The sequence below is a fragment of the Spermophilus citellus genome (genome assembly GCF_964194105.1).
Source record: "Spermophilus citellus genome assembly, chromosome: 17".
Classification (NCBI taxonomy): Eukaryota; Metazoa; Chordata; class Mammalia; order Rodentia; family Sciuridae; genus Spermophilus; species Spermophilus citellus.
In genome coordinates, this window is record NC_138199.1 from 33,132,624 (window position 1) to 33,156,466 (window position 23,843).

Here is a 23,843-nt window from a genome sequence, read left to right on the forward strand (position 1 = left end):
CTACATTAATCCTTTTCTGATTCTTCAACTGTTAAACCTGTAGAAATATCAAATGACAAACCAGGTTTACCCAACTATATACCACTTACACCTGGTTCAGACCAGATTTTTTCTTTTGGTTAAAGGCAAGCTTTACTGAGCAAAGGGCAGTTTAATCTAATAGTCACTCCTTCCAACTACCTTACAGAAACACAGGCCAAGATTATGAACATTTCTTTAGGTGGAATTTACTGCCAATAATTTCTTCTTGAGAGAAAAGGATTTTAAATATATATATATATTAAGTTGTTGATGGATCTTTATTTATTTGTATGTGGTGCTGAGAATCGAACCCAGTGAATCACGCATGCTAGGCAAGCACACTACCACTCAGCCACAACCCCAGCCCCTACAATATTTTTTAAGTTGTTGATGGACCTTTATTTATATATAGTACTAAGAATTGAACGCAGTGCCTCACACATGCTAGGCAAGTTCTCTACCACTGAGCCACAACCCTACACCGAGGAAAGGATTTAAAAACAAACAATCCAGTATTCTCCAAGTGATGCTTTATCTGATTTTATCTGACATACATAATGAACTCCTATGTAATTGTAGTACTTTTTATAAAATTTATATATTCTATAGTTAAAATCTTCCTTCTGATGAAGCTGGATTCACTGTTTCGGTGGTTTCTGGCTCATGAGATAATGTTTAACTTATGCTTTATATTTTTTTTCGTATCCTTGTGCTGGCTGGATGACAGCCAAGTTCTCTGCCTGTCACTGCCTCCGCTAGGAAACATGCTAGTGTCTCTCAGGCCTTGTTCAGCCTGGCTGTCCTAAGGGCAGTGCAAACCAGTCATATCCAACTTTATCTCAATCACAAAACAGGCAGGGAACTTCAAGGATCATCAACTTGAAATTTAGCAACCCAAGATCAAGTTATAGCAGTTAAGGTGATTTCATTCAAAGGGTGGCTGGTTTGCTGAGTACAAGAAACATTTTCCTGCATTCAAATGTACCCCATCAGGTACCAAAACAGGAAATCAAATCTGAACTCAAATGATATCTTGCCTGTTCAAATAACATGCTTGTGGTGAAGAATATAAGAGAAACAATTTAAAATCATGCAGATGCAATCTGATCCAAGTCAAGAACCCTCCACATCTTCCTTTGGTCATTCAATCTAAAGTATCACTATCCTGTATCTTCTTCCCTTAAGGGAATGAAAAATTCAAACATGTTTCTATTGACTTATATTTTTCAATCTTATTTTCATATCGGCAATTTTTTGTTTTCACAAAAAAAATTAGAATTATAAACATCTCAAAAGAAATATATCATCTGATCAAATGACTGAATATGTTGTTGGAAAGTAAATAGTTAATTCAGTTGCAAACAACTCTGGACATCTTCCAATCAACTATCTTTAACTTGATTAGGTTTGTTGGTATAGAAAGTAAATAATCTAATGCTGTGGAGAATAAGTAATGGTATCCTCTTTTAAAATTAGAGCATGTGGCTGGGGATGTGGCTCAAGTGGTAGCGTGCTCGCCTGGCATGCGTGCGGCCCGGGTTCGATCCTCAGCACCACATACAAAGATGTTGTGCCTGCCGAAAACTAAAAAAAATAAAGATTAAAAAATTCTCTCTGTGTCTCTCACTCCCTCTTAAAAAAAAAAAAAAAAATTAAAATTATAGAGCAGATATATTATATATTATAAAGTAAAAAAATTTTAAGAAGTCATCAGAGACTGAAAGATTAGATACCTTTTGTGCTGCTCTTTGTAAAAGAGAAGTTACTTGGGCAGATTTTCTCCTGGCTTTCAAATTCATAACCTACTATATAATTTTTAAAATCTGCTCACAGAACTGTAAGTTGTTCCAACATTTCTCAGTGGAAACAAGACTTTAATATTATACACAGCTAAAGTTTTTTTTCTTTTTTTGCCTTCTCAAAAGACCCATACTACTAGAGTTTTATTTTATCTACCTTAAGCAGAGAGATTTCCTATTATAAGTCTGTTAGTTCCCCAAAAAGATCACATTTTTCTTTTCCTTAATAGTCATTTTCCTTTACTCTAGAGCTTTTCTATGCTTTGAAAGTAAGCATTACCACAAGAGTTTTCTTAAAACAACATACAAGTTGCTACACTCCTGAGGCACTGAATTAACTCTAAAACAACAAGCCGAGCAAATCCGCAGCTGTGCACCAGCTCTCAGAGGCTAAGGCAGAATCACTTGAGTCCTCAAATTCAAGAATAGTCTGGGTAACATAGTGAGACCCCCATCACAAAATAAACAAAGCAATGCCCTAGTCTTATACTATTTCTCTGTCACCTTTTTTTGCTGGATTTGCTTGTGCTGCTTTATCAATCTTAAGTGGAAACAGACAAAACCTTACAATGTAAAAATAATCACAATACATTGTTTTTTCACAAGACTTTAATTAAAAAAAAAAACTCAACAAAAATATATAATCAAGCATTTTATATAATGCATACATTCTTATTATCTGCAGATAAGATAAATACCAGAAGGTAAAAGCAGATATTGCTTCTCTTTGGCAAGTCACCAATATTATCCTCTGCAGAAACACAGAACATTATTAAAAAAAAAAAAAAGGTCTTAAAATAGTTGTCCCTTAATACAAACAAAATATCTACCAATAATACAGTAGAGGGATATTTCAAATTGACTAAAATGTATAATACTTTATAGCACAGGGGTGAGGTGGCAAGCTGTTTTTTACATTAAGGCTCACAGCAGTATTTAGGCGAGAAAAAGATACACTTTTAAGTTATATTCTGTTTTTCTCTTTCTTCTTCTTTTTTAATAGTGTCACATTCAAACTCCTCCTCTCAGATACCATCCCTAAAGAAAACAAAATCCTTTTCCATACACAAAAACTGTTTCACTTGTAGGTCAGTCTGAAATACACACCCCTCCAACCAAATTCATTGTGTATGAGGCAATTCAGCCTCAATACTCAATATTTATCATCTAACTCAGTATCCCAAAATTAAAAAAAAAAAAAAAAAAAAGCTTTCTACTTTACAGCAAAAATACTTTTGTAGCTCTATGTAAGCAATATATACAGGTCTGAACTAAAAATTAAAAAAGCAAAGGAAGGGTCCATTTAACACATAGCAGCTTATGTCTAAATATATACATGTATGTATATGTTTTCACAGTTAATCTTAAAAAATTTACATGTATGTTCAGAATTTCTCCTACAGTCTATAAATAATATTTTAGAAGCTCAAATGATGAAAATGTAGCACATAATGTATCAAATTAAATAATTCTTTCAAACCTTTAAAAACAGATATTTGAAGTCACTAAAGCTTGAGGTTTCCAAAGTATATTCTGTCAATTTCTAGTACTAGGAAAAAGAGTCATCTAAATACGATAGGAAAGAAACTCCAAAAGTTTGGAAGGAATTGGCAGCTCCTGGACTTCTTGGGTAGACATCACTCTTCGGATTGACATTCGACATAAATGTTGAAGGCTAGGAACTTGCCTTGGTGTAGCCCAAAAATATACACTTCCATCTTGTGTCCTAAACAGAAACAAACAAAAAAAGCATAAATTCAGTCACCCAAGTATATGTATTGCATATGTCCCTAGAGCTCAAACAACTACCATTTGAGGTTATATATATTGAATCACAAATGACACCTTAAAACCTAATTAAGAACCAACCAATCATGTACTCAAATGACAAGGCAATAACTGTAGTATAAAAAGCATTTATGGGGGCTGGGGATGTGGCTCAAGTGGTAGCGCGCTCGCCTGGCGTGCGTGCGATCCGGGTTCGATCCTCAGCACCACATACCAACAAAGATGTTGTGTCCGCCGAGAACTAAAAAATAAATATTAAAAAATTCTCTCTCTCTCTCTCCCCGCCCCCCCTCACTCTCTCTTAAAAAAAAAAAAAGCATTTATGGCTGAGGTTGTGACTCAGTGGTAGAGCACTCACCTAGCACGTGCAAGGCCTACATAAAATTAATTATGTAAAATAAAGGTATTGTTTCCAACTACTATAAGCATTTAGATCCAGGCTCAGTGGCACACATCTGTAATCCCAGTGGCATGAGTGGCTCAGGTAGGAGGATCACCAGTTCAAAACCAACCTCAGCAAGATCGAGGTGCTAAGCAACTCAGTGAGACCCTGTCTCTAAATAAAACACTAAAAAGAGCTGGTGAGGGGCTGGGGCTGAGTGGCAAAGTGCTTGCCTCCCATATGTGAGGCACTGGGTTCGATTCTCAGCACCACATAAAAATAAATAAAAAACAAACAATAAAAAAGATGAAAAACAAAAACATTAAAAAAATAAAAATATAAAGGGATGGTGATGTGGCTCAGTTGTCAGTGCCCCTGAGTTCAATCCCCAGTAACAAACAAAGCATTTAGGGGAGATTTACTGACAACAAACTACTGTCTGTTTTACCTAAAAGCCACCTTAGCTTGCATCACCTCCACTTTTGTGGTACCGGCGATTGAACGAAGGGGCACTTTATCACTGAGCTTTATATCCATCCCTTTTTATTTTTTTGAGTCAAGGTCTCAGTTGCTGAGACTGGCCTTACACATGCTACACAAGTACTTTACCACAAAGAGTTACATCATCAGCTTTTATTTGCCTTTTTAAGAAAAGAGAAATACATATTTACCCAGCAGCTAAAACACTGCCATCAGTAGAAAAGGCACAGCAAAGACCATTGCTCAGAGGTGCGATCTGTACTGGATAATCCTCATCAATTCTCCAGAATCTCACCATTCTAGAAGGAAAATATGTTATCTAATGAGTATCTAGTAGAAAATTCAAGGTAAAAGAAAACTTAAAATTCAGAGAGAAATGTCATTGTATCACAAATAACAAAACACATATACAAATCACACCAATGGGCAATAATAAAATATTTTATGACCTCTAAGAGTTGATGATCTTGATCAACTCCAAAGAGACTACACTGCATGGCTGCCTTCCCATCCCAGTATTGAGACTTGTAATGTTTACAACATCACAAGCTTTTCTCCTTACTTTCTCAGACTCTAACCATAATCTGTTTTAATGACTTTCCAAGTAAAGCCTTTTCACCCAGGTAGAGTTTGTCTAGAAATACAGCAGAGAACTACATTCAGAATCTGAGTAAACAGGAAAACAATGGTTGTTGGTAAGAACTCCTCATTATGTTTGTTAACATTCTGGAAAGATAATGATTAGCTTTATGACATGATGTGAAAAAACTACTCAAAGCTATATCCATGAACTCTACATTAATAAACCACAAGAAAATGGAAAGGCTGTGACTAGTTTCTGCTTATCAATAAGTAGCATATCCTTTTCATGTGACATTTCATCTTCTAGCCTAAATAGCAGTGGATATAAACTATTGCTTTTACTATTTTACTTTAGAAATTTCGGGGCTGAGGATGTGGCTCAAGCGGTAGCGCGCTCGCCTCGCATGCGTGCGGCCCGGGTTCGATCCTCAGCACCACATACCAACAAAGATGTTGTGTCCGCCGAGAACTAAAAAAATAAATATTAAAAGTTCTCTCTCTCTCTCTCACTCTCTCTCCTCTCTCACTCTCTCTTTAAAAAAAAAAAATTTCCTTTTGCTTCACCCTTTATAAGATATTACTTTAAGGAAAAAAAAAACCTCTGTGAACTGAGCTAAAAGCTGATTAAAAATCTGCCTGGTTTGTCTCATCAAACAAGGAACAAGAAAGGCATGCATTATCATTAGTTTACATGGATACTGTTTATAGATAATATGACCACTATTCTTTTAGGACTTGAGTGTTGTCATGAAGTATATGAATGAAAGGAAATATTTAAGAAGTAAAAAGAAAGTTAAGCTGTAATTCACACACTTACTTATCATCAGCAAGGCTTGCAATGTGCAGTCCATCATGACTAAAAGATACAGCTCGTACCCATCTGTCATTTGCTCCTCCGGCAAATATTGGAGTAGGTGGGGGAAACAGGTGCCTAAAGTCAAATACATGTTTTCAGTGGCTATCACAGAAACTTCAAGCAACAAAACTGCCAAGGTACAAAGTACATACAAGGTTTAAAGTAGCCTTAATGAATACAACTGAGAAGACTGGGTAGAGCTGATACAGCTGAATTAAATGAAAGAGAACCTGAAACAATTACTAATCTTTTTTTCCATAATATGGTTTAAAACACTACAATTAAAGCCCAACTTTGGTTCTGGCTATTTTTCCCTAACACAAAAACTCTAGGGGCTAGGGATATAGTTCAGTTGGTAGAGTGCTTGCCTAGCAAGCACAAGGCCTGGGTTCAATCCCCAGCAACACACACACACACACACACACACAAAAAAAAACTATAATTATCATTTCTTTTTTTTTTTTTTTGTAAAGAGAGAGAGGGGGGGGAGAGAGAGAGAGAAAGAGAGAGAGAATTTTTAATATTTATGTTTTAGTTCTCGGCAGACACAACATCTTTGTTGGTATGTGGCGCTGAGGATCAAACCCGGGCCGCACGCATGCCAGGCGAGCGCACTATCGCTTGAGCCACATCCCCAGCCCTATAATTATCATTTCTACAGAGTTGGGTACTGTTAAATAGGAAGACCTATATCATGAAAGCCAAACAATTTTGGGAATTTATATTTAAAGCTCTGCATTATTCAAAAAGTTTAAACAACAAAATTTTAATTTATGACAGACTAATTTTATATTTCATATGTTAGCAATTCAAATTATTCACATTAACTTTTTAAAAACTGTAGTGATAACCACCAATGGACTACACACTAAATAGTTCATGCTGAACCTACCCAAATTCCATCAGAATGTCTCCCTTATGTGGATCCCAGATATAAACTCGAGTATCATAAGATGCAGTAGCCAGTAATGCTCCATCAGGAGAAAAGTCACAAGCTACAACATCATGGTGATGTCCTTCTAGTTTCCGAATCATGGTATATTTATCCATATTCCAAAGGAAAACCTGCAATAAAAAGACAAATATTATAGCTTCATTCAACACACAGAGGACAAAATGATACATCTTAAACTAAAACTGCTAAATTTAATTATATTAAACATTATAAATTATGAGTAATTTAAAGAATATGCTCAGTGTCATAGATTAAAAATCAATCTTTAAGTTAATTAAAGCAGACATGCAAAATTCTATTTCAAATGTTTCTGTTAAATGTTAATTTAAAAAATAAGCCTAAGCATAAAAATAAAGGCAATGCAATTTAACCACAAAGTTACTGAAATTCACTTATTTAAAAAATTAACTAAAATATACAGAAATAAATAGGGTTATTAAATACTACCAACCCCTTTCTTTTATTTTTTTTCCAGAAACTACCAAATTTTAAAAAAATATACAGACAGAAAACGTAAGGTTAACAAATTGTTACTCCATTGGCATCTCCCTTTGAGATAATCACTTGTTTACAATAGGCTTGGGTCACCAACGTGAGCCTAGGAAGAGAAACAGATACTGCAAGCAAAGAGAATTTTCAAAGCCAAATGAAATTTCTTTGGCAAACAACAAGAATGTTAAACCACATTACAACATGAAAATGCTATTTTATGAAAATAATACAATTACAACAATTGTGTGAATTAAGATTTACCAATCTTACTTTTCCCAAACGGACTAACTTTCAATATAAAACAGTTAAATTACTTAAGAACAAGTTCACATACACTTTAGATTTTAAACATCAGTAGTTAGACTGTGCAGAATAGCTCTAAATTGGATTCTAATATTTACTTCAGCTTGTCATATTAAGCATAAGTTTGGAGATTTTATAACATCCTAATAAGACAATCTCTCCTCCTTTTGGAGTAAAGCAATCCTTTTTACTACTTTTTTTCTGCACAGACAAAAGACATTATTCCAAAGGAAAGTAAGTACAATTTTAAATTGCATTAAATACTTAAGGTATCTCTAGCATCTTAAAGAATTCCAAAAAAATAGCAGAGAAACCATCTGAAAGCCAATTACTTTACATTAAGTTGGTTTCACTTGTCAGACTCCTCTTTCAACCATACTGGAAGATCAATTTACTCAAAGGAGTCAGTAAATTTCACTGTGGGGAAGATTACTTTAAAAAAGAAAAAAAAAAAGAAAGAAAGAAAAGCAGAAAGTGGACATCGACCAGCACCTGTGTACGTACAGTACACCTTGCAGCCGAATGCAAGGTTACTTCATCCTATGGTAAAGGTCGCCCCCAGCCCGGTAGCCAGAGATGCCACTCTTTCTGCCCAGCTAACACCATTGTGCGCCTGTGTGCGAGTGGTGCCAGCATAACCTCAATCACACCAATATTGCTGCCACCACCTGTGACAGGGAAAGCAAGAAGCATATGGAAAACACACAGCCTAAAAAAGCAATGTAAACATCTAGCTTTGTTCTTCTATGATTTTTAAAAGAACTGTGCATTTTGTTCTAATTTGCAACTATCATTTTAACAAATCTCTTGGCTAATAAAAATGCATTTTAACTAGCCTCCAGCCCCCCATTAATTCAGAGTCTACTGATTTCGTCACATGTATTTGGACTTTAACCATTTCATAAATATCTGAAGCTATTAAGATCTCTTTAGCTATACTAACTCAGAGATGGTGGTAAACAACTAGAACAGATCATTATAAAGAAGCATAACCTTCTGAAGAGTCATGTAACTTAAAACTGTCTATAGATATGCTACATAAGACAGACAATATCAAATTGCTTCTATAATTCACTAGAGGATTGTTTTTATTTGAGTCTGTTTTTATTATTATTTTTTTCATTATTATGTTTTTAAGTAACTCTTTTTCAGTTAAATGTCCAGGACCAGCTGGGACTCAAAACTTTAAAAACAGCAAACTGGACAAAAAAATAGAACAACAGAGAAGAAAATAATTAGCAAGAGAATGCCTTAAGATATGGACTAGCTCTCTTCTATAGCATAAAAACTTTCCTAATCTTACGAAAAATAAATTTGACATACCCCTTATTTCATAAATATCTCTAAGAGCAATCCAACTTCTCACTTCACAATCATTAACTTTTAAAACTTTAATTTAATTTCCTTCAAATTTTCCCCATGATGAAATAAAACATTGAAGATATTCATGACACCGAGCACAGACTTAATAGCTTACTTAGATTTAAAATGATTATGCACACATTATTATAATCCAATTCACAATGAATGTACAAGAACTTTGACACATACTGCTTTACTGGCTCCAACTGAACACAGCATAGAAGAGTCAGGAGAGAATGCACAGCTGTACACCCAGTTCTGATGTCCTCTCAATACTTTCATCATGTTTCCTGAACAAAAAGAAGTATCTATGTCAACCCTAGAATGCACTTCAAATGAACAGCATTTCAAAATGGCAGTAAATCACAGTATCATAAACTTGTACAGCTGAATGCAATGTATTCATAACAGAAGTTAGTAATATATACTGTCACTTATTTTTATAAATTAAATTTTACTAAAGTATAATCTTGCACATTTGTTTATGTTGTGCTATTGAGATAGGAATTCAGAATGAAGAGAGAAAAATACTGAATCTCACAAGCCACTGAGATGCAGAAAGCACAGTTATATATCTTAAGCAACAGATGGCCCATGCCAGGCAAGTGCAGGGAAAACTGGCACGAAATTGTGCACCCTAGCTCCACCTCCAGTCTGGCCCCTGACACATCCTTTCTGTAAATATTGGAACCCCAGCAAAAGGCAGGGCTTCTCTCTCAAAATAGCCCATATTCTCCCTTCAATTTATAACTACCTTCCTAAATTTCATGTTGAAATTCTTTTCTGTCACATATACCAAGAACCCTGGTGGTCCTGAGTTAAAGTCCCCCTCTTCTCTGAGAACTACTGGGACCCTTCTCCAGAGACATCTCTCCTCCTGTTACATTACTACAGCAGAGACAGCATGATCCACAAACCAAAAATATTTACTGTCCAATCCTTTAATGTCTGTGACCCTTCATCTATAAAAGATAAAATTCTTTTAGTCCAGTTTCCCTGTTCTATAAATGAAAGGATTGAACACACCAAGTTTAAAAGACATCTTCAAAATGCCTTTCATCCCTTTATTTTGAATAACCTACATTCCACTCCAAAGTCCTTGCTTATATTATACCGCAGCACACAGCTATATGGTCATATAGTTTTATTTCTGTTCCTCAACAGCTGAACAATTAGAATTAATAAAATGCAGGAGATACTTCTGGAGTGGCTCTAAATCTGAGGGGTTTGTTTCCTACTACATTCTCAATTTAAACTCAATTTTAGGTAAGTTTGTCACTTCCCGCCTGAATCTGTTAAGAGCACCAGCAGATTCTATTAAATTTGTTGCTTCATGGTCTACTTTTCACTAAGCAATGTAGGATACTAATAACCCTCCCTAAAATAAAAGGAAATAAACTAACACAGACCTGTTATGTATAACCTAAAATGATCCAGATTTTGTCTTCAAAACAGTTGATATAGATCTGTGTGGTTAGTTTCTAAATAATATCAGAGTATTCACTTATCGTAACCGCTGGCTCCTATTCTGGCTCACATTTATGTTTCTTTGATGTTTACAGGAAAGAGACCAAAAGAGTAAATAGAAAAAAGGAAACTTTGATCAGATACCATTTCTAAAGCTGAGTGCCCCCAATGTTCCCAATATCTTTCAATAGCAATATCAAAACACTAATCATTTTTCATATCCTGAAATAAAGACATACCATCATCTTTCAGGTCCCACACTCGAAGAGTTTTATCTCTTGAAGCTGACACTAGGATCAAGCTCCCATCTGGAGCAAAAGTTAAATCTCTGACCACTTCAGTATGATCTACCAAATTAAGGAGGAGTTTTCCTAAATGTGATGGGAGGGAAAAAAAGACAATATTAATACTTTTTATCAGCTTCCATTTTTGAAAAACAGGTTGCTAACTACTTTGAAAATATGAATAGAAATTCTTGGGACATCTCCTTGGTTTACCAAGTATTAAATATTTATTTGTTAGTACTATTATTGTTACCTGTAAGAAATAGCTACTTATAGTGTTTCAAAATGGATCATTCTCAGGATAATCAAGCCAAACTTTATTAGAATAATTAAAAGGGAATTCCCAAAATCTAAACAAATTTCTGGATCAAGTTAATTTAATAAAAAGGAAGGTCTCTGCAGGTAGCCATGGTGGCACACCCTTGTAATTCCAGCTAGTTTGGGAGACTGAGGCAAGAAAATCACAAATTTGAGCCCAGGGCTGGGGATATAGCTCAGTTGGTAGACTGCTTGCCTTGCATGCACAAGGCCCTGGGTTCAATCCCCGGCACTACCAAAAAAGAAAAACCATAAGACAAATTTGAGGCCAGCCTTGGCAACTTCCCTGTCTCCCTAATAATAATAAAAAGGACCAAGGAACTGAAGATGTAGCTCAGTGAGAGAGTGCTCTGGGCTTAATCACCAGTAGTGGGGGTGGGGTGGGGGTAGAAACCAGACAACAATATTATCATCACTTTGTAAATCTTTGTATGGTATAATTTTTTAAAAATTTTTATTATTTATTTTTTTAGTTGTAATTGGATACCTTTATTTTATTTATTTATATGTGGTGCTAAGGATCAAACCCAGGACCTCACATGTCCTAGGCGAGCACTCTATTGCTGAGCCACAACCCCAGCACTGTATGGTATAATTTTAAAATACAAAATCACTTTTCCTTTGTTTGTATTTGTTTGCCTTTTGATTACTAATAGACTATCAAACTCTCCAAAAGACATATTATTCCACAATCTTAATTTTAGAACACAGTGGGAAAATGTATTTTACTTATCTATTCTTGTTAATAGTTTCGTTTTCTAGAATTTCTAGAATATATGTGCTTACACTGAATTTTTTTAATAACTCAAATTTTGACTCATTATCCCCATTCAATGTTAGAATCACTTGCTGTGTTCCAAGATATGCCCTGCTTTAATCTGCATTTTTAAATTCTTTTACATTCCTGAGCACATAATATATTCCAGAAACTGTTCTACATGAACAAAAACATTTCTTTTTAATGAACAAAACATTTCTTTTTAATTGTCCAAAGAACTTAACTTCTCAACCTACCTGCTTAGACTTTAGATAAATAGTCACTAAAACTTTTCAAGGGTTAAATAATGATTGTTAAAACCTGATTTGCCTTGAAAGCCTCTAAACTATCATTGAGAAAGTATGTAAGAAAACACCTTGCTATTTGAGTCATGAACTAAATTACTAGTATATAAATGATAATTAACTAAACACTCCCTAGACATGCCCTTTCTATTGTAATATTCTCTCTCTCTCTTTTTTTTTTTTTTTTTTTTTTTTTTTGTGGTGCTAGGGATTGAACCCAGGGCCTTGTGCATGTGAAGCAAGCACTCTACCAACTGAGCTATATCCCCAGTCCCCTATTGCAATAGTCTCTGAGGAATTATGGACCAATGTGAACTCCACAGTTTTCCTAAATTAAAACCATGAGCTGAGGATGCTATTCAGGGCAATTATAAAATACTCATAACATAAATTCTTGCTTATTGGTATGTTAAAATCTTCAATCATATATTCTAATACCTGTGAGTAGTGCCCTGCATCATAAAATAATCAAGTTTGCTTTTAACTATGGATCCAAAAAAATTAAAAATTAAAAAAAAAAAAAAGACAGCACACCACACACACACACACACACACACACACAAAAAAAAACCACTATGGATCCATACCTGTATATACATCCCATATTTTGATACGACCATTGTTTAATCCTGTTGCAAGGAGTAACTGATCTTGTCCAAATTTGAATCGATGCCATTCTATATTTACACATCGGCTCTGTTTTTCTGGAACTGAAGACCCAAAAGCAAGACTCCAGACTATATCTCCACAGTCTATAATATGTTCACGAGGCTTATTTTTCTGACCACCATCACTATTTTGTCTTGGCAATCTTAAACTGCTTGAATTAATAACATTCTTGGTGCCATGCAAGAGACTGAAGGAAAAGCCAGAATGAAACTGAATTATTATTTACTCCAACCTCCTATAGATATCAATTATAAGTGTTTGTTAAAATAACTTCAATATTGACTAGACTGATAATGATTCACAACAGAATCCTATACATAGGAAGAGGGAAAATTGTTATTTGAACTACAAGGGAATGACTGAGTAAATTCATATCATTAATATAAATGCTCAGTGGCTAAGGAAAAGTTCAATAATAAAGCAATGTATAACTCATTTGCCTCCCAAATTTTCCTCAAAACCACTATCTCAACTGGACTCCCTTAACCTAAAAGCAGAAGTATAAACAAACAAAAAAATTCAAGTAATTTAACCCATTAAGTTCCAAGTTTTCCATTATGTGACTATTTTAACAAAAGTGACACAGGTACATTAACAGAGTTTGAAAACTGTAATCTAGAGAAAATATATCCTATACATATAGTTCACATATTTTTTTTAAATGCTCTAATCTTTCACCTAGTATTTTTCTCAAAAGGGTAGAACTCTAAAAACATTATTTCAAAAGTTATCATAAGTGGTACATGTTGTACAACTTAAGTTTTTAATAGGTATCCCACACCTGGGACAATGGGACTTAAGATATTATTAAGTCAATGTTAGAAAACTACCTTTAGCAAAACCCAAACATCTCAAACCATAATCATCAGTTTCCCATTCCTTTAGGCTTAAAGTAATATGTAATAAGGGTATTAATGAATGTAACCATGATGGCCTATTAGACACAAAAGGCAGGAAAAGATCATATTTAGTATATGATAGTTTAAAAATTTTTTTTTCAACAAATATACAAACTCAAGCCCAACAGAGGTATTATAAGTACATTTAAAAGACATAAATATTCTACAATGTATATAACTAAAGTCAGACAATTCTTCACATAGCCTAAGATTAAAACACATTTATAACACTGTCTATAAAAAAATATCAAAATGTTTTTATTACTCTACATTGAGAGAGAAAAGATACAAAAAAGAAAGAATCTTACAAGTTTTTAAGGCTCTGGGACCACGGAACAAGCTTTACTGTACGATGTCCTTGTGACCAAGCAAAATATGAACCATCTGGAGCAAAAGCAACAGTCCAATTTTCACGACCACATTTCTTGTCAAAAGGAGCTGCTGGAGCTAAAAGTTCACCTATAGTACGGGATCTCACTAAAAAGAAAGAACATAAGATGTCATTTATGATCAACAATGAATTTGAGTCTACTTTCACATGACTTTGGGATTCACTTTTTTCCCCATTGGTGCTGGGGATTGAACCCAAGGCCTTGTGCATGCAAGACAAGCACTATCACCTGAGCTATATCCCCAGCCCTTCTTTTCCTTTTAGACAGGCATAGGGAAATCTGCTGTTCACCCACCAAGCAGAAGTATTTTTCAGTGTGAAACCCCCTTAAAAATAACTATTGTTCAGTTTTGATAAAGTGATTGTCCTAAAATTTCCCAGTGCCAGGTCCCCCCCCCCCCAGAAAGTTTCAACGAAGCCAGGTGCAATGGTACATGCCTGTCACCTGTAAACTTATCAATAAAATACTGAGGGTGTAGCTCAGTGGGAGAGTACCCCTGGGTTCAATATCTGACACTACCAAAAAAAATAAATAAATTTTTCCAATGAAAGTAACTGATCAAGTAATCATGTAGTGATCAATTCAGGCTAGCGATTACTTAAGATCTCAATTTTACATTGTATTTTGATTTCATCAAGTTACTAACATTTAATTTGCAAGATATTATTAAAAGTTACTTGAGTCTTATGTTTTCTAGTATTCAAGAACCACAAATTGCCAGGGGTGATGGCATATGCCTGTAATCCCAGAGGCTCAGAAGGCTGAGGCAGGAGGATTACAAATTCAATGCCAGCCTCAGAAACTTAGTGAGGCCCTAAGCAACTCTAAATAAAATATAAAAAAGGGCTGGGGATGTAGTTCAGGGGTAGAGCCTAGCATGTGGGGGAGGAGGCATTATATACACTAGTGATTCTCAAATAGTGGTCCTCAAGAAACTTCCTAATGGGCCTCAAAGTGACATAAAAATGTTATTGTTTTGGTTTTTAAATAGAGGTGAGCCAGGGCTGGGAATGTGGCTCAAGCGGTAGCGCGCTTGCCTGGTATGCATGCGGCCCGGGTTCGATCCTCAGCACTACATACCAAAGATGTTGTGTCCGCCAAGAACTAAAAAAAAAATAAATATTAAAAAATTCTCTTTCTCTCAAAAAAAAAAAAAAAAAAGAGTTCAAAACCATGGACTGGGGTTGTGACTCAGCGGTAGAGCGCTCGCCTTGCACGTGGAGACCCTGGGTTCGATCCTCAGCACCACATAAAAATAAATAAGTGAAATAAGTACTGTGTCCAAGTACAACTAAAAAATAAATATTTTTTTTAAAAAAAGAGTTCAAAACCAGCCTCAGCAAAAGCATAAGGCCCTAAGCAACTCAGTGAGACTCAGTCTCTAAATCAAATACAAAATAGGATAGGACTGAGGATGTAGTCGAGTGCCCAAGTTCAATCCCCAGTACCAAAACAAAATACACACACACACACACACACACACACACAGGCGAATAATTTCATATATTTTAAATTTTGTTAACAGTACTTAAGTTTTATATGTAACACAAGCTGGCAGCCAAGGATAATATCACTTCCACATTTAACAACAAGGCAGATAAACATGATTCTATTGCAGAGTATTCATGCAAACTCAGCTGAAATTTCCTCAATTTTGGAAAAGGACTTTCTTTCTTGGCATGATACCAATACTGTATTGGATTTGTCTTGTTTCCAAATTTTACTATTTTTCCTGTTTTCTTATAGGCTGGTGGTCTGGTTAACTCTACAGCACACTGCAATGTGTTTTTATATGATTTTGGCTTAAACATTCCAACAGCTGAAGTTTAATATAATCTTATATACTGCAGATCAACTAAAAACCACTTATAGCTGTATATTATGGCACACACCTATAATTCCAGCCACTTAAGAGGGCTGAGGCCAACCTCAGCAATTTAGCAAAACCCTTTCTCAAAAAACAACAACAAAAAACAAAGACTGGGGACATAGCTTGGTAGTAAAGCGCCCCAGAATCAATCCCCAGCACCAAAACCACTAATACTCCTGTAGTTAGAACAGATACATGTGCACAAATGTTCAGTGGCACTTCCAATCTGAATGTGTGCTTCATCAATAGCTAGTATAGCACCTGACATAGGAGGTTCAGTAAATATTTACTGAACAAATATGAAAGCACATGTATAAACTCTGATTCTTAAGTGACTTAAATGTTCCCTGCCCAATTTCCTAGATACATTAACAAATCAGTATGATTTAAAATATCAAATCAAACAAAAAAATCTAACACCTACTTTTCCATGATATTCATAGATAAGAATAAGGATTATTCTTTCTTTTTTTTAGGATTATTCTATTTTTGTTGTAGCGAGATTATCAGAAATTTTTTTCTTTTCTTTTGAACCCAAGGGTACTTAAACCACACCCCCAGTCCTTTTTTATTTTTTTATTTTAAGACAGGGTCTCACTAAGTTGCTGTGGATGGCTTTTAACTAGAGATTCTCCTGCCTTGAGGCCCTCTGGAGTTGCTGGAATAGAGGCGTCTGCCTCCCAAGTCTGGCAGAAATGTTTCTTTTTCTTTTTAAAAATTTTAAATTTATTGATGGACTTTTTATTTATTTGTTTATATGTGGTGCTGAGAATTGAACCCAGTGCCTCACACCTGCTAGGCAAGTGGTCTACCACTGAGCCACAGCCACAGCTCTGAAATTTTTCTTTTTAGAGACTCAAGTCTTCCTTCTACCCACTCCATCCAGTTCTGATTCTAAGAGAATAAACCTAAAACCCTGATCCCAAATGACATACATGACATACAAAATACAGACATGAGTCTTATTCATCAGGCTGAAATTTCTAGTTTCAATCATTCCTTTGATTAGTTTCAAATCCATTCTTCATTTAATTTCATCAGTTTTCTGGATTAAATTCCAGATGATAGTGGCCCTCATTAAAAATAGAACCAAAAACTACATACCATACCTCAGGTATGGTTAATTTATTTATTTTTAAATATTTATGTTTCAGTTATAGGCAGACACAATGTCTTTATTTTACTTTATGTGATGCTGAGAATTGAACCCAGTGCCCAACACATGCTAGGTGCACCCTCTACCTCAGAGCCACAACCTCAGCCCCCTCGGGTGTGGTTTGATCAAGGTAATGATCCATCTGTATTTATAGAGCATAAAATGACATTAATTATACTGGTAGTCACAGGACCTTCTTAATAGAAAATTCACATAGTGGTAATACTCAGACATTTGCAGAAAGATTTTTTAAATACACAAATGACTTTAGGAAGGGCATCCTGTTCCAGGTTTTCTTATATTTTTCTAAGCTCATAGTCTTACATGGTCATTTCACTAGGTCCTTTCTTTACATGTCTGACCTCTGAATTTGCAATTTCTGCCTAATTTTTTTTTTAAATCAACTTTCTGTGTAACCAAACCAATCTTTTAAAATCCTTACATTTTAGGAGAAAAAAGCCAAGTTTACAAATAAGGGATGCAAGTTTTAAAATTCAACTGAAAATATGGAATCATTATCTTTAAAAGAGAAAGTCCCCAGTTAAACTAAATTTCCCACACAAGATTCATTTTTTTAGGCCTTGTTTTAAAGTCACTTTTTTTTTTCTTTTGGCCACAATCATGAACTCCATTGTATAAAGAATGGTAGTAGAGTGTGGGGTGCACAGCTGTGATCCTAACACCTTGGGAGTCTGAGGCAGGAGGATCACAAGTTCAAAGCCAGCCTCAGCAACTTGGCAAAATCTTGTCTCAAAATCAAAAACAGGGCTGGGGCTTTAGCGCCAGCTTTGCATGTGTGAGGCACTGGGCTCGATCCTCAGCACCACATAAAAATAAAGATATGGTGTCACCTACAACTAAAAATTTTTTTTAAATAAATAAAATTTAAAAAGACCAAACATATGGCTCAGTGGTTAAATACCCCTGGGTACAATCCCTGCTACAAAAAAAAAAAAAAAAAAGATTAAAAAAAAGACAAAAAGTGGTAATAAATTGAAAAATTGAAAAAATGGCTTAAATAGTAAATCCCATGAAATAATAAGCTAATTTATTCTCAAACATACAGAAACTCAAGAAATTGTGCCATTATAAAAACTGCCACCATACATGAGATTCATAAGGCTGAGACAGGAGGATTCCAAGTTCAAGGCCAGCCTGAACAACTTAGGGAGATCCTATCTTAAAACAAAAAGAAAGACTGGGGATGTATCTCAGGGGTAAAGCACCCACCCTGAGTTGGATCCTCAGTATCCACCAACCCACAAAACTGTCAAATAAATGTGTGACACTGTAAAATAATAATACTTCATTTCTTGCCAATTAAGAGATATATAAAATGATCTCTGCACTTTAACCAAATAATTTAAGCACTTAGATAGTTAACCGGTACAATATTATAAACCTATTACAAGGTTCATACTAAAGTGCACTGGGAAAAAATTTGTATTGCCTGGAACTGTTTAATGTTGGCATCCTAAGAAACATCATTAAAAAAAAATTTTTTTTTAGTTGTAGATGGACACAAAATATCTTTATTTAATTTTATTTATTTGATGCTGAGAATCAGACCCGATGTCTCATGACTGCTAGGCAAGAGCTCTACCACTGAACTACAACCTCAGCCTGAATAATATCATTTAATGACCTTATATATGGGAAAAGCTGCATGCTATGAATAATCCACCATAAGACAGAACCCTACATTAATAATATCTGTAGAGTAGTAACATATGAGTCACCACTGAACCAAGCAAACCAGATATAGCTCCTTCTTCACATTCGTCCCTACAATTTCATAACCAGAAAGGGAAGATCTGTGGTAATACCTTGTGAAAGATGGCAGTAGCTCAAGGCAGTTAAGCCCCAGTCATACAGAATTCTTCAATCATTCATGGAATTTTTGCCTCTACTTTCGGTATGTACTTAAGAAGCCAAACTTGGTATAGCTACAATTAATACCCCAGAAGCCAAAAATACAGCGGTATATGCCTGTTATCCTAGCCAGTCACGAGACTGAGGCAGAAAGATCACAAATTTGAGACCAGACTCAGCAATTTAGCAATACCCTGTCTCAAAATAAAAAAAATAAATAAAGGGCTGGAGATGTAGCTCAGTGGGAAGACACCCTGGGTTCAATCACTAGTACCACCAAAAAAAAAAAAAAAACCAAGGAAGCTTCAAGTTTTATTCACAGATATAAAACTACACAGAGGGCTGGGATTATGGCTCAGTGGTAGAATGCTTGCCTAGTATGTGTGAGGCACTGGGCTCGATCCTCAGGACCCACATAAAAATAATGAAAAATAAAGGTATCTACAACAACAACAAAAAATATTTAACCTTGTATCCAAATGATACTTCAAAAAAAGAAAAAAGTCAGGAACAGTACCACATGCCTGTAATCCCAGCTACTGGGGAGACTGAGGCAGGAAGATGGCAAGTGCCTTGGCAACTTAGTAACACCCTGTCTCAAAATTTAAAAATAAATGAAAGAAACAAAGATGTTGTGTCCGCCAATAACTAAAAAATAAATATTAAAAAAAATTCTCTCTTTCTCTCCCTCTCTAAAACAAAAATAAATAAATAAATAAATAAATAAATAAAATAAATGAAAGGGTTGGAGGTATAGCTCAATGGTAGAGCGCCACTGGGTTCAATCCTCAGTAATGTAAAAACCAAAAAACAAGCAACTAGGTTTTTTTTAAAGCTTAGAAAAGTCTAAAATTCTAGATATTTGGCACAAAGCTAGTAGGAACTTTTTTGAGACACAAAAATGCAAAACGAAAAAAAAAGTTTAATTAATAAGGGCTACTTAAAGCTGAGGTTGTGGCTCAGTGGCGCTGGTCTTGCATGTGTGAGGCACTGGGTTCGATCCTCAACACCACATAAAAAATAATTTTTCAAAAAGTGGGGGGCTACTTAAGCCAGGTGTAGTGGCTCACGCCTGTAACCCCAGCAGCTCCAGAGGATGAAGCAGAAGAATCACAAGTTCAAGGCCAGCCTCAGCAATTTAGTGAGGCCATGTCTCAAAATATAAAAATAACAAAAGCTGGGAATGTGACTCAGTGGTAAAGCACCCCTGGGTTCAATCCTCAGTTCGGCTCCCCCCAAAAAAGTACTACTTAATGGATGGTTCTACTTATGCAGATATGCTAAGCAGCTGTCTTCATTCCTTAGGAAAGAGAAAAGTTTTTAAAATGGACTATAAAGATGATATAAAATACATAAATATGAAAGGCAGATCACTCATGTGTCATATTATGGTGAAGCAGAGGGGGAAGAAAACCACAGAACTGATTATAAGAATTTTCAGGTCAAAACATACTTATTAGTCTTAACATACAGTTTAAATTAAAATGGCAAAAATTTAGTGTGTTCTCAATATCTTCAAGAGTGATTAAAAACCAGGGTTAAAATCACCTCCCAATCAGCCATTCAACCTTATTATTCCCCTAAGAGAACAAAAGTTCAAAATTCTATAATAGGATTCTTTTGATATAGAAATTTACCGACACAAAGGATAGCTAAAGGACATTTTAGCTACTTGAGCTTCTCTCCTTCTCTAGAAATAACTCCTCCAAGTATTTCGTAAAGAAGTACACTTACTTCAAGAGCAGGAAATGCAAAGGCTCTCTGCTCAGTGGCCACTGCCAATTTTTATTAACACTAAAGTAAGTTCAGTGTCTACTAAGCATTTCAGTCAATGTAAGGCACCCAAACAGCCACAAAAGTTGTTTCATGTATTTTAAGAGAACTTAAATAATGTTAAATACTTTAAAAGGAAGCCACTAGGTAGGTCTGGACCACAACCTTCAATACCCATTTCCCCGGGCTTCAGCTTGGCAGTGAAATAGTAGGGACAAAGGGTAAATGCATTCCTCAGCCTCGGTTTATAGCCTGACAGCCATTAAAAGATTCCATCTTAACTCAGTTTGTGCATTTATCTACCCTCAAAGAGCGCAAAGTGTATCAGCCATGGTGCTTTCACTTAATTCATTCTTCTCACAAGGCAAAGATGCTTCCAATTAACATTCCTAAACCCCTACCCCTACAAGTAACCAATAAAACTAGTTCCTTTCTTTTGTTCTAGTGAGCCACAGCCTGACACTTTCTGGTCAGAGCTGTGTGTTACCTCCCTTCCCAACATGAGTCCCTAATAAAGGCTTTTGGGGGGGGGCCTAATAAAAGCTTTGCCTGTATATTTGTACTAGCGGGACTCGATTTTATTTCTATGATCAAGTCAAAATTCCCTGTGTTCAGCATCAGCAGGGCCATTAGGCTAGTTTTTAGAAAGCCTTTCCAGACTTTGCTCTTCTGTTCAGTAGTCTTTCTTCCGTCACTCCACTCTACTCTGCTTCTCCCATATGTATTTGAAAGATAATTCCGAAAAAGTCTGCTGCATCGCTTTCGTTAAGATCACATCACTTTTTAAAATACTGCGTTCTCCAGGCTGTTGGCACCTCTCTCATTAAAGGGCAGTTGGTATATAGAATCCTCTCCCTTTCACTGCAGGTAAGAACATACAAGTTTACTTTTTTCCCCCATCGTGAACCTAAGAGTTCCTGAAACGCCACCAACCCATGAGATTAACGTTCCCCTGACCTTTCGATGCTCAAGCCCTGAGCCCCGAGCCCCGAGACTCCCAGGTTAAGTGACCTGCGCCAATTTCGATGAACAAACTGGGGTCCCGGAGGTGAGTTCCCGCCTGAGTCACACAATGAGCCGGAGTTCGGCTCGAGGTATGCCCGGGGCTCGCCCGCACGCACCCAGGTTCCGCTCCACAGTCCAGCCCCTCCGCGCCCGCTCAGCAGGCGCCGCATCTATGCCGGGTCCCATTTGCCCCTCGGCGATCACCCACCCGCGAGGCCACTTCCTCCTCTTCGCTTAAGAGCTTGTCCCCAGCTAGCTCACTCGAGCTCTTCCCTCGGACTCTGAGTCGCTTCCTCTGAAACCTCCTTTGGAGATTCCCTACTTCTCCTCAGCTCCCGCGCACGCACCCTCCGTCCCATTCCTCACCGATCTCTTTCTCGTTGACCCTCGGGGGAAAGCTGGCCATCTATGGGGAACCGTCTGATTCCGGGGATACGATGCAGATGCAACGACAGAGAAGGGAAAGGCGAACGCTGAGGGGCGTGACGCGAGCTCGTTCCCTCCCGAGTCCGGGAACTGAGGGGTGGGACAGGGGTGGCCGCTTCGGCTTTTGCTGGCTGCCCCGGGAAAGCACCGGAAGGCTCGGACCAAACTACGGAGTCTAACACAGACAAAAGACCCTTGTGCTCTGGCTCCCGCCTACAGATGATAACAGTAACCTCGACGCCGTCGACGCAAACGAGACACTGAGACAAGATGGCGGGCGGCACGGGTGATATCTGGGAGGCGGGGGCGTGGTCCGGTGACGTCAGCGCCATCGGCTCCTCCTCCAGACGCACGGGACGTGACGGCCCGGGCCTGGAGCGCGCGGGCGTTGTCTGGAGCCGAGGTGTAGGGTGGGGTCGGAAGAGTGCGGAGGCGGAGGAGCAGAAAGCTGAAAAATGACCTCCCGACTGCCTCTAACCTGACATTTATAAGTCGACGTGCCTTTGGAAAAGGCAAGCCAATTGTGTAATTCATATTAACCCGCAGCTTAAAGATTGCTTGGAATTTAATCTGGCTGAGCCGAAAGAACAAAAAAGACATTTAAATTTTTAATTCAATTTTGCAACCTCCCTAACCCGCCATGTGCTGGGGAACTGGAGGTTGCATTGATGAAAGAGGATGAGAATTCACTTCTTTGTGCTCAACCTGTCCTGCCCCGACTGTGCTGACCTGAGCCAACAGGTTTTGGAAGGCCCAAGGTGGCAGGGAGTAGGGAACCGGGAAGAGATTGCGCCTCACTGCGGGCCCTCGCTGGGCTGCCTTTGTTTGACCAGCCCCAGTAGTCAGGCCTGCAGCAGAGCTGGTGGTCAGAGTCACTGCCGCTGACCAAGGCGGAGCACTCTTTCTGGGCCTCTGAGAGTTATCTAATGAATACCACATCAGAGCTGATAAAGGTGTCTACTAGATACCAAGCTTTTTCCGGTTTATGGTGACATATTTGCATTTTGATGACCCTAGTGCTTACTCAAAACCTTTTTTCCAAAGCAGGGCATATAAGGCTGGGAATTTCAAATATGTGGCAGATACTCTTGGGAGAAGGAGCTGTATAGCCTAACTCCTCTGAGACATCGCAAATGACAACACACAGCACAAGTCTACTTGTTCTTTGTGTGAGTGTATAATTCTTCAAATAGTGAGATGTTTAATTTCACTACCTTACCCCATCCCACCCCTTACTGGGAGTAGAACCCAGGGCAACTTTACCCCTGAACTGCATCCCCAACCCTTTTTAATTTTATTTTGAAACATGAGCTCACTAAATTGCCCAGGCTGGCCTAGAAATTGTGATCCTTCTGCCTCAGCCTCCAGAGTAGATGATATTACAGGAGAGTGCCATCAAGCTCTGTGGTGTGTGTGTGTGTGTGTGTGTGTGTGTGTGTGAGAGAGAGACAGACAGACAGACAGACAGACAGACAGACAGACAGACTTTGTTACCTTCAGTCAACACATTTATTGAGACCTTATTCTGGAGCTAGTTTCTCTAGGTTATTCAGAGTAGAACAAAAGAAAAAAAAATAATGCAGTCCCAATTAAGTCTTTTAACCTGTTTACTTGTCCTGTACCATACAAG

The 23,843-nt window shown here is 37.0% G+C and overlaps 1 protein-coding gene across 3 annotated transcripts; it reads right to left on the reverse strand.

The window, feature by feature from the left end:
* Positions 1-2,955: 2,955 nt before the first annotated feature.
* WSB1 (WD repeat and SOCS box containing 1) lies at positions 2,956-22,484 on the reverse strand. Of its 3 annotated transcripts, XM_081272288.1 has the most exons (9): positions 22,154-22,484; positions 14,028-14,196; positions 12,739-13,007; positions 10,727-10,858; positions 9,210-9,310; positions 6,801-6,973; positions 5,870-5,983; positions 4,662-4,769; positions 2,956-3,546 (listed from the first exon to the last, which is right to left on the reverse strand). In XM_081272288.1, the coding sequence occupies exons 1-9, from the start codon at positions 22,191-22,193 to the stop codon at positions 3,387-3,389; spliced, it is 1,266 nt and encodes a 421-aa protein (XP_081128414.1). In that variant the 5' UTR covers positions 22,194-22,484; the 3' UTR covers positions 2,956-3,386. The 3 variants fall into 3 exon arrangements, with proteins under 3 accessions (XP_081128414.1, XP_081128416.1, XP_081128415.1); XM_081272290.1 differs by lacking the exons at positions 12,739-13,007; positions 14,028-14,196; positions 22,154-22,484 and adding an exon at positions 8,151-8,326 and having other exon boundaries at positions 10,727-10,762; XM_081272289.1 differs by lacking the exons at positions 12,739-13,007; positions 14,028-14,196; positions 22,154-22,484 and having other exon boundaries at positions 6,801-8,326; positions 10,727-10,762.
* Between the last annotated feature and the right edge of the window lie 1,359 nt (positions 22,485-23,843).

Excerpts from the sequence above, each read along its gene's own strand:
- WSB1 (XM_081272288.1), bottom strand. The coding sequence starts at position 22,193 with ATGGCCAGCTTTCCCCCGAGGGTCAACGAGAAAGAGATCG. Across the intron at positions 10,859-12,738 it reads AATATGGGATGTATATACAG|GAAAACTCCTCCTTAATTTG; the intron begins GTATGGATCCAT and ends CATCACATTTAG. Across the intron at positions 5,984-6,800 it reads GACATTCTGATGGAATTTGG|GCACCTGTTTCCCCCACCTA; the intron begins GTAGGTTCAGCA and ends ATTTGACTTTAG.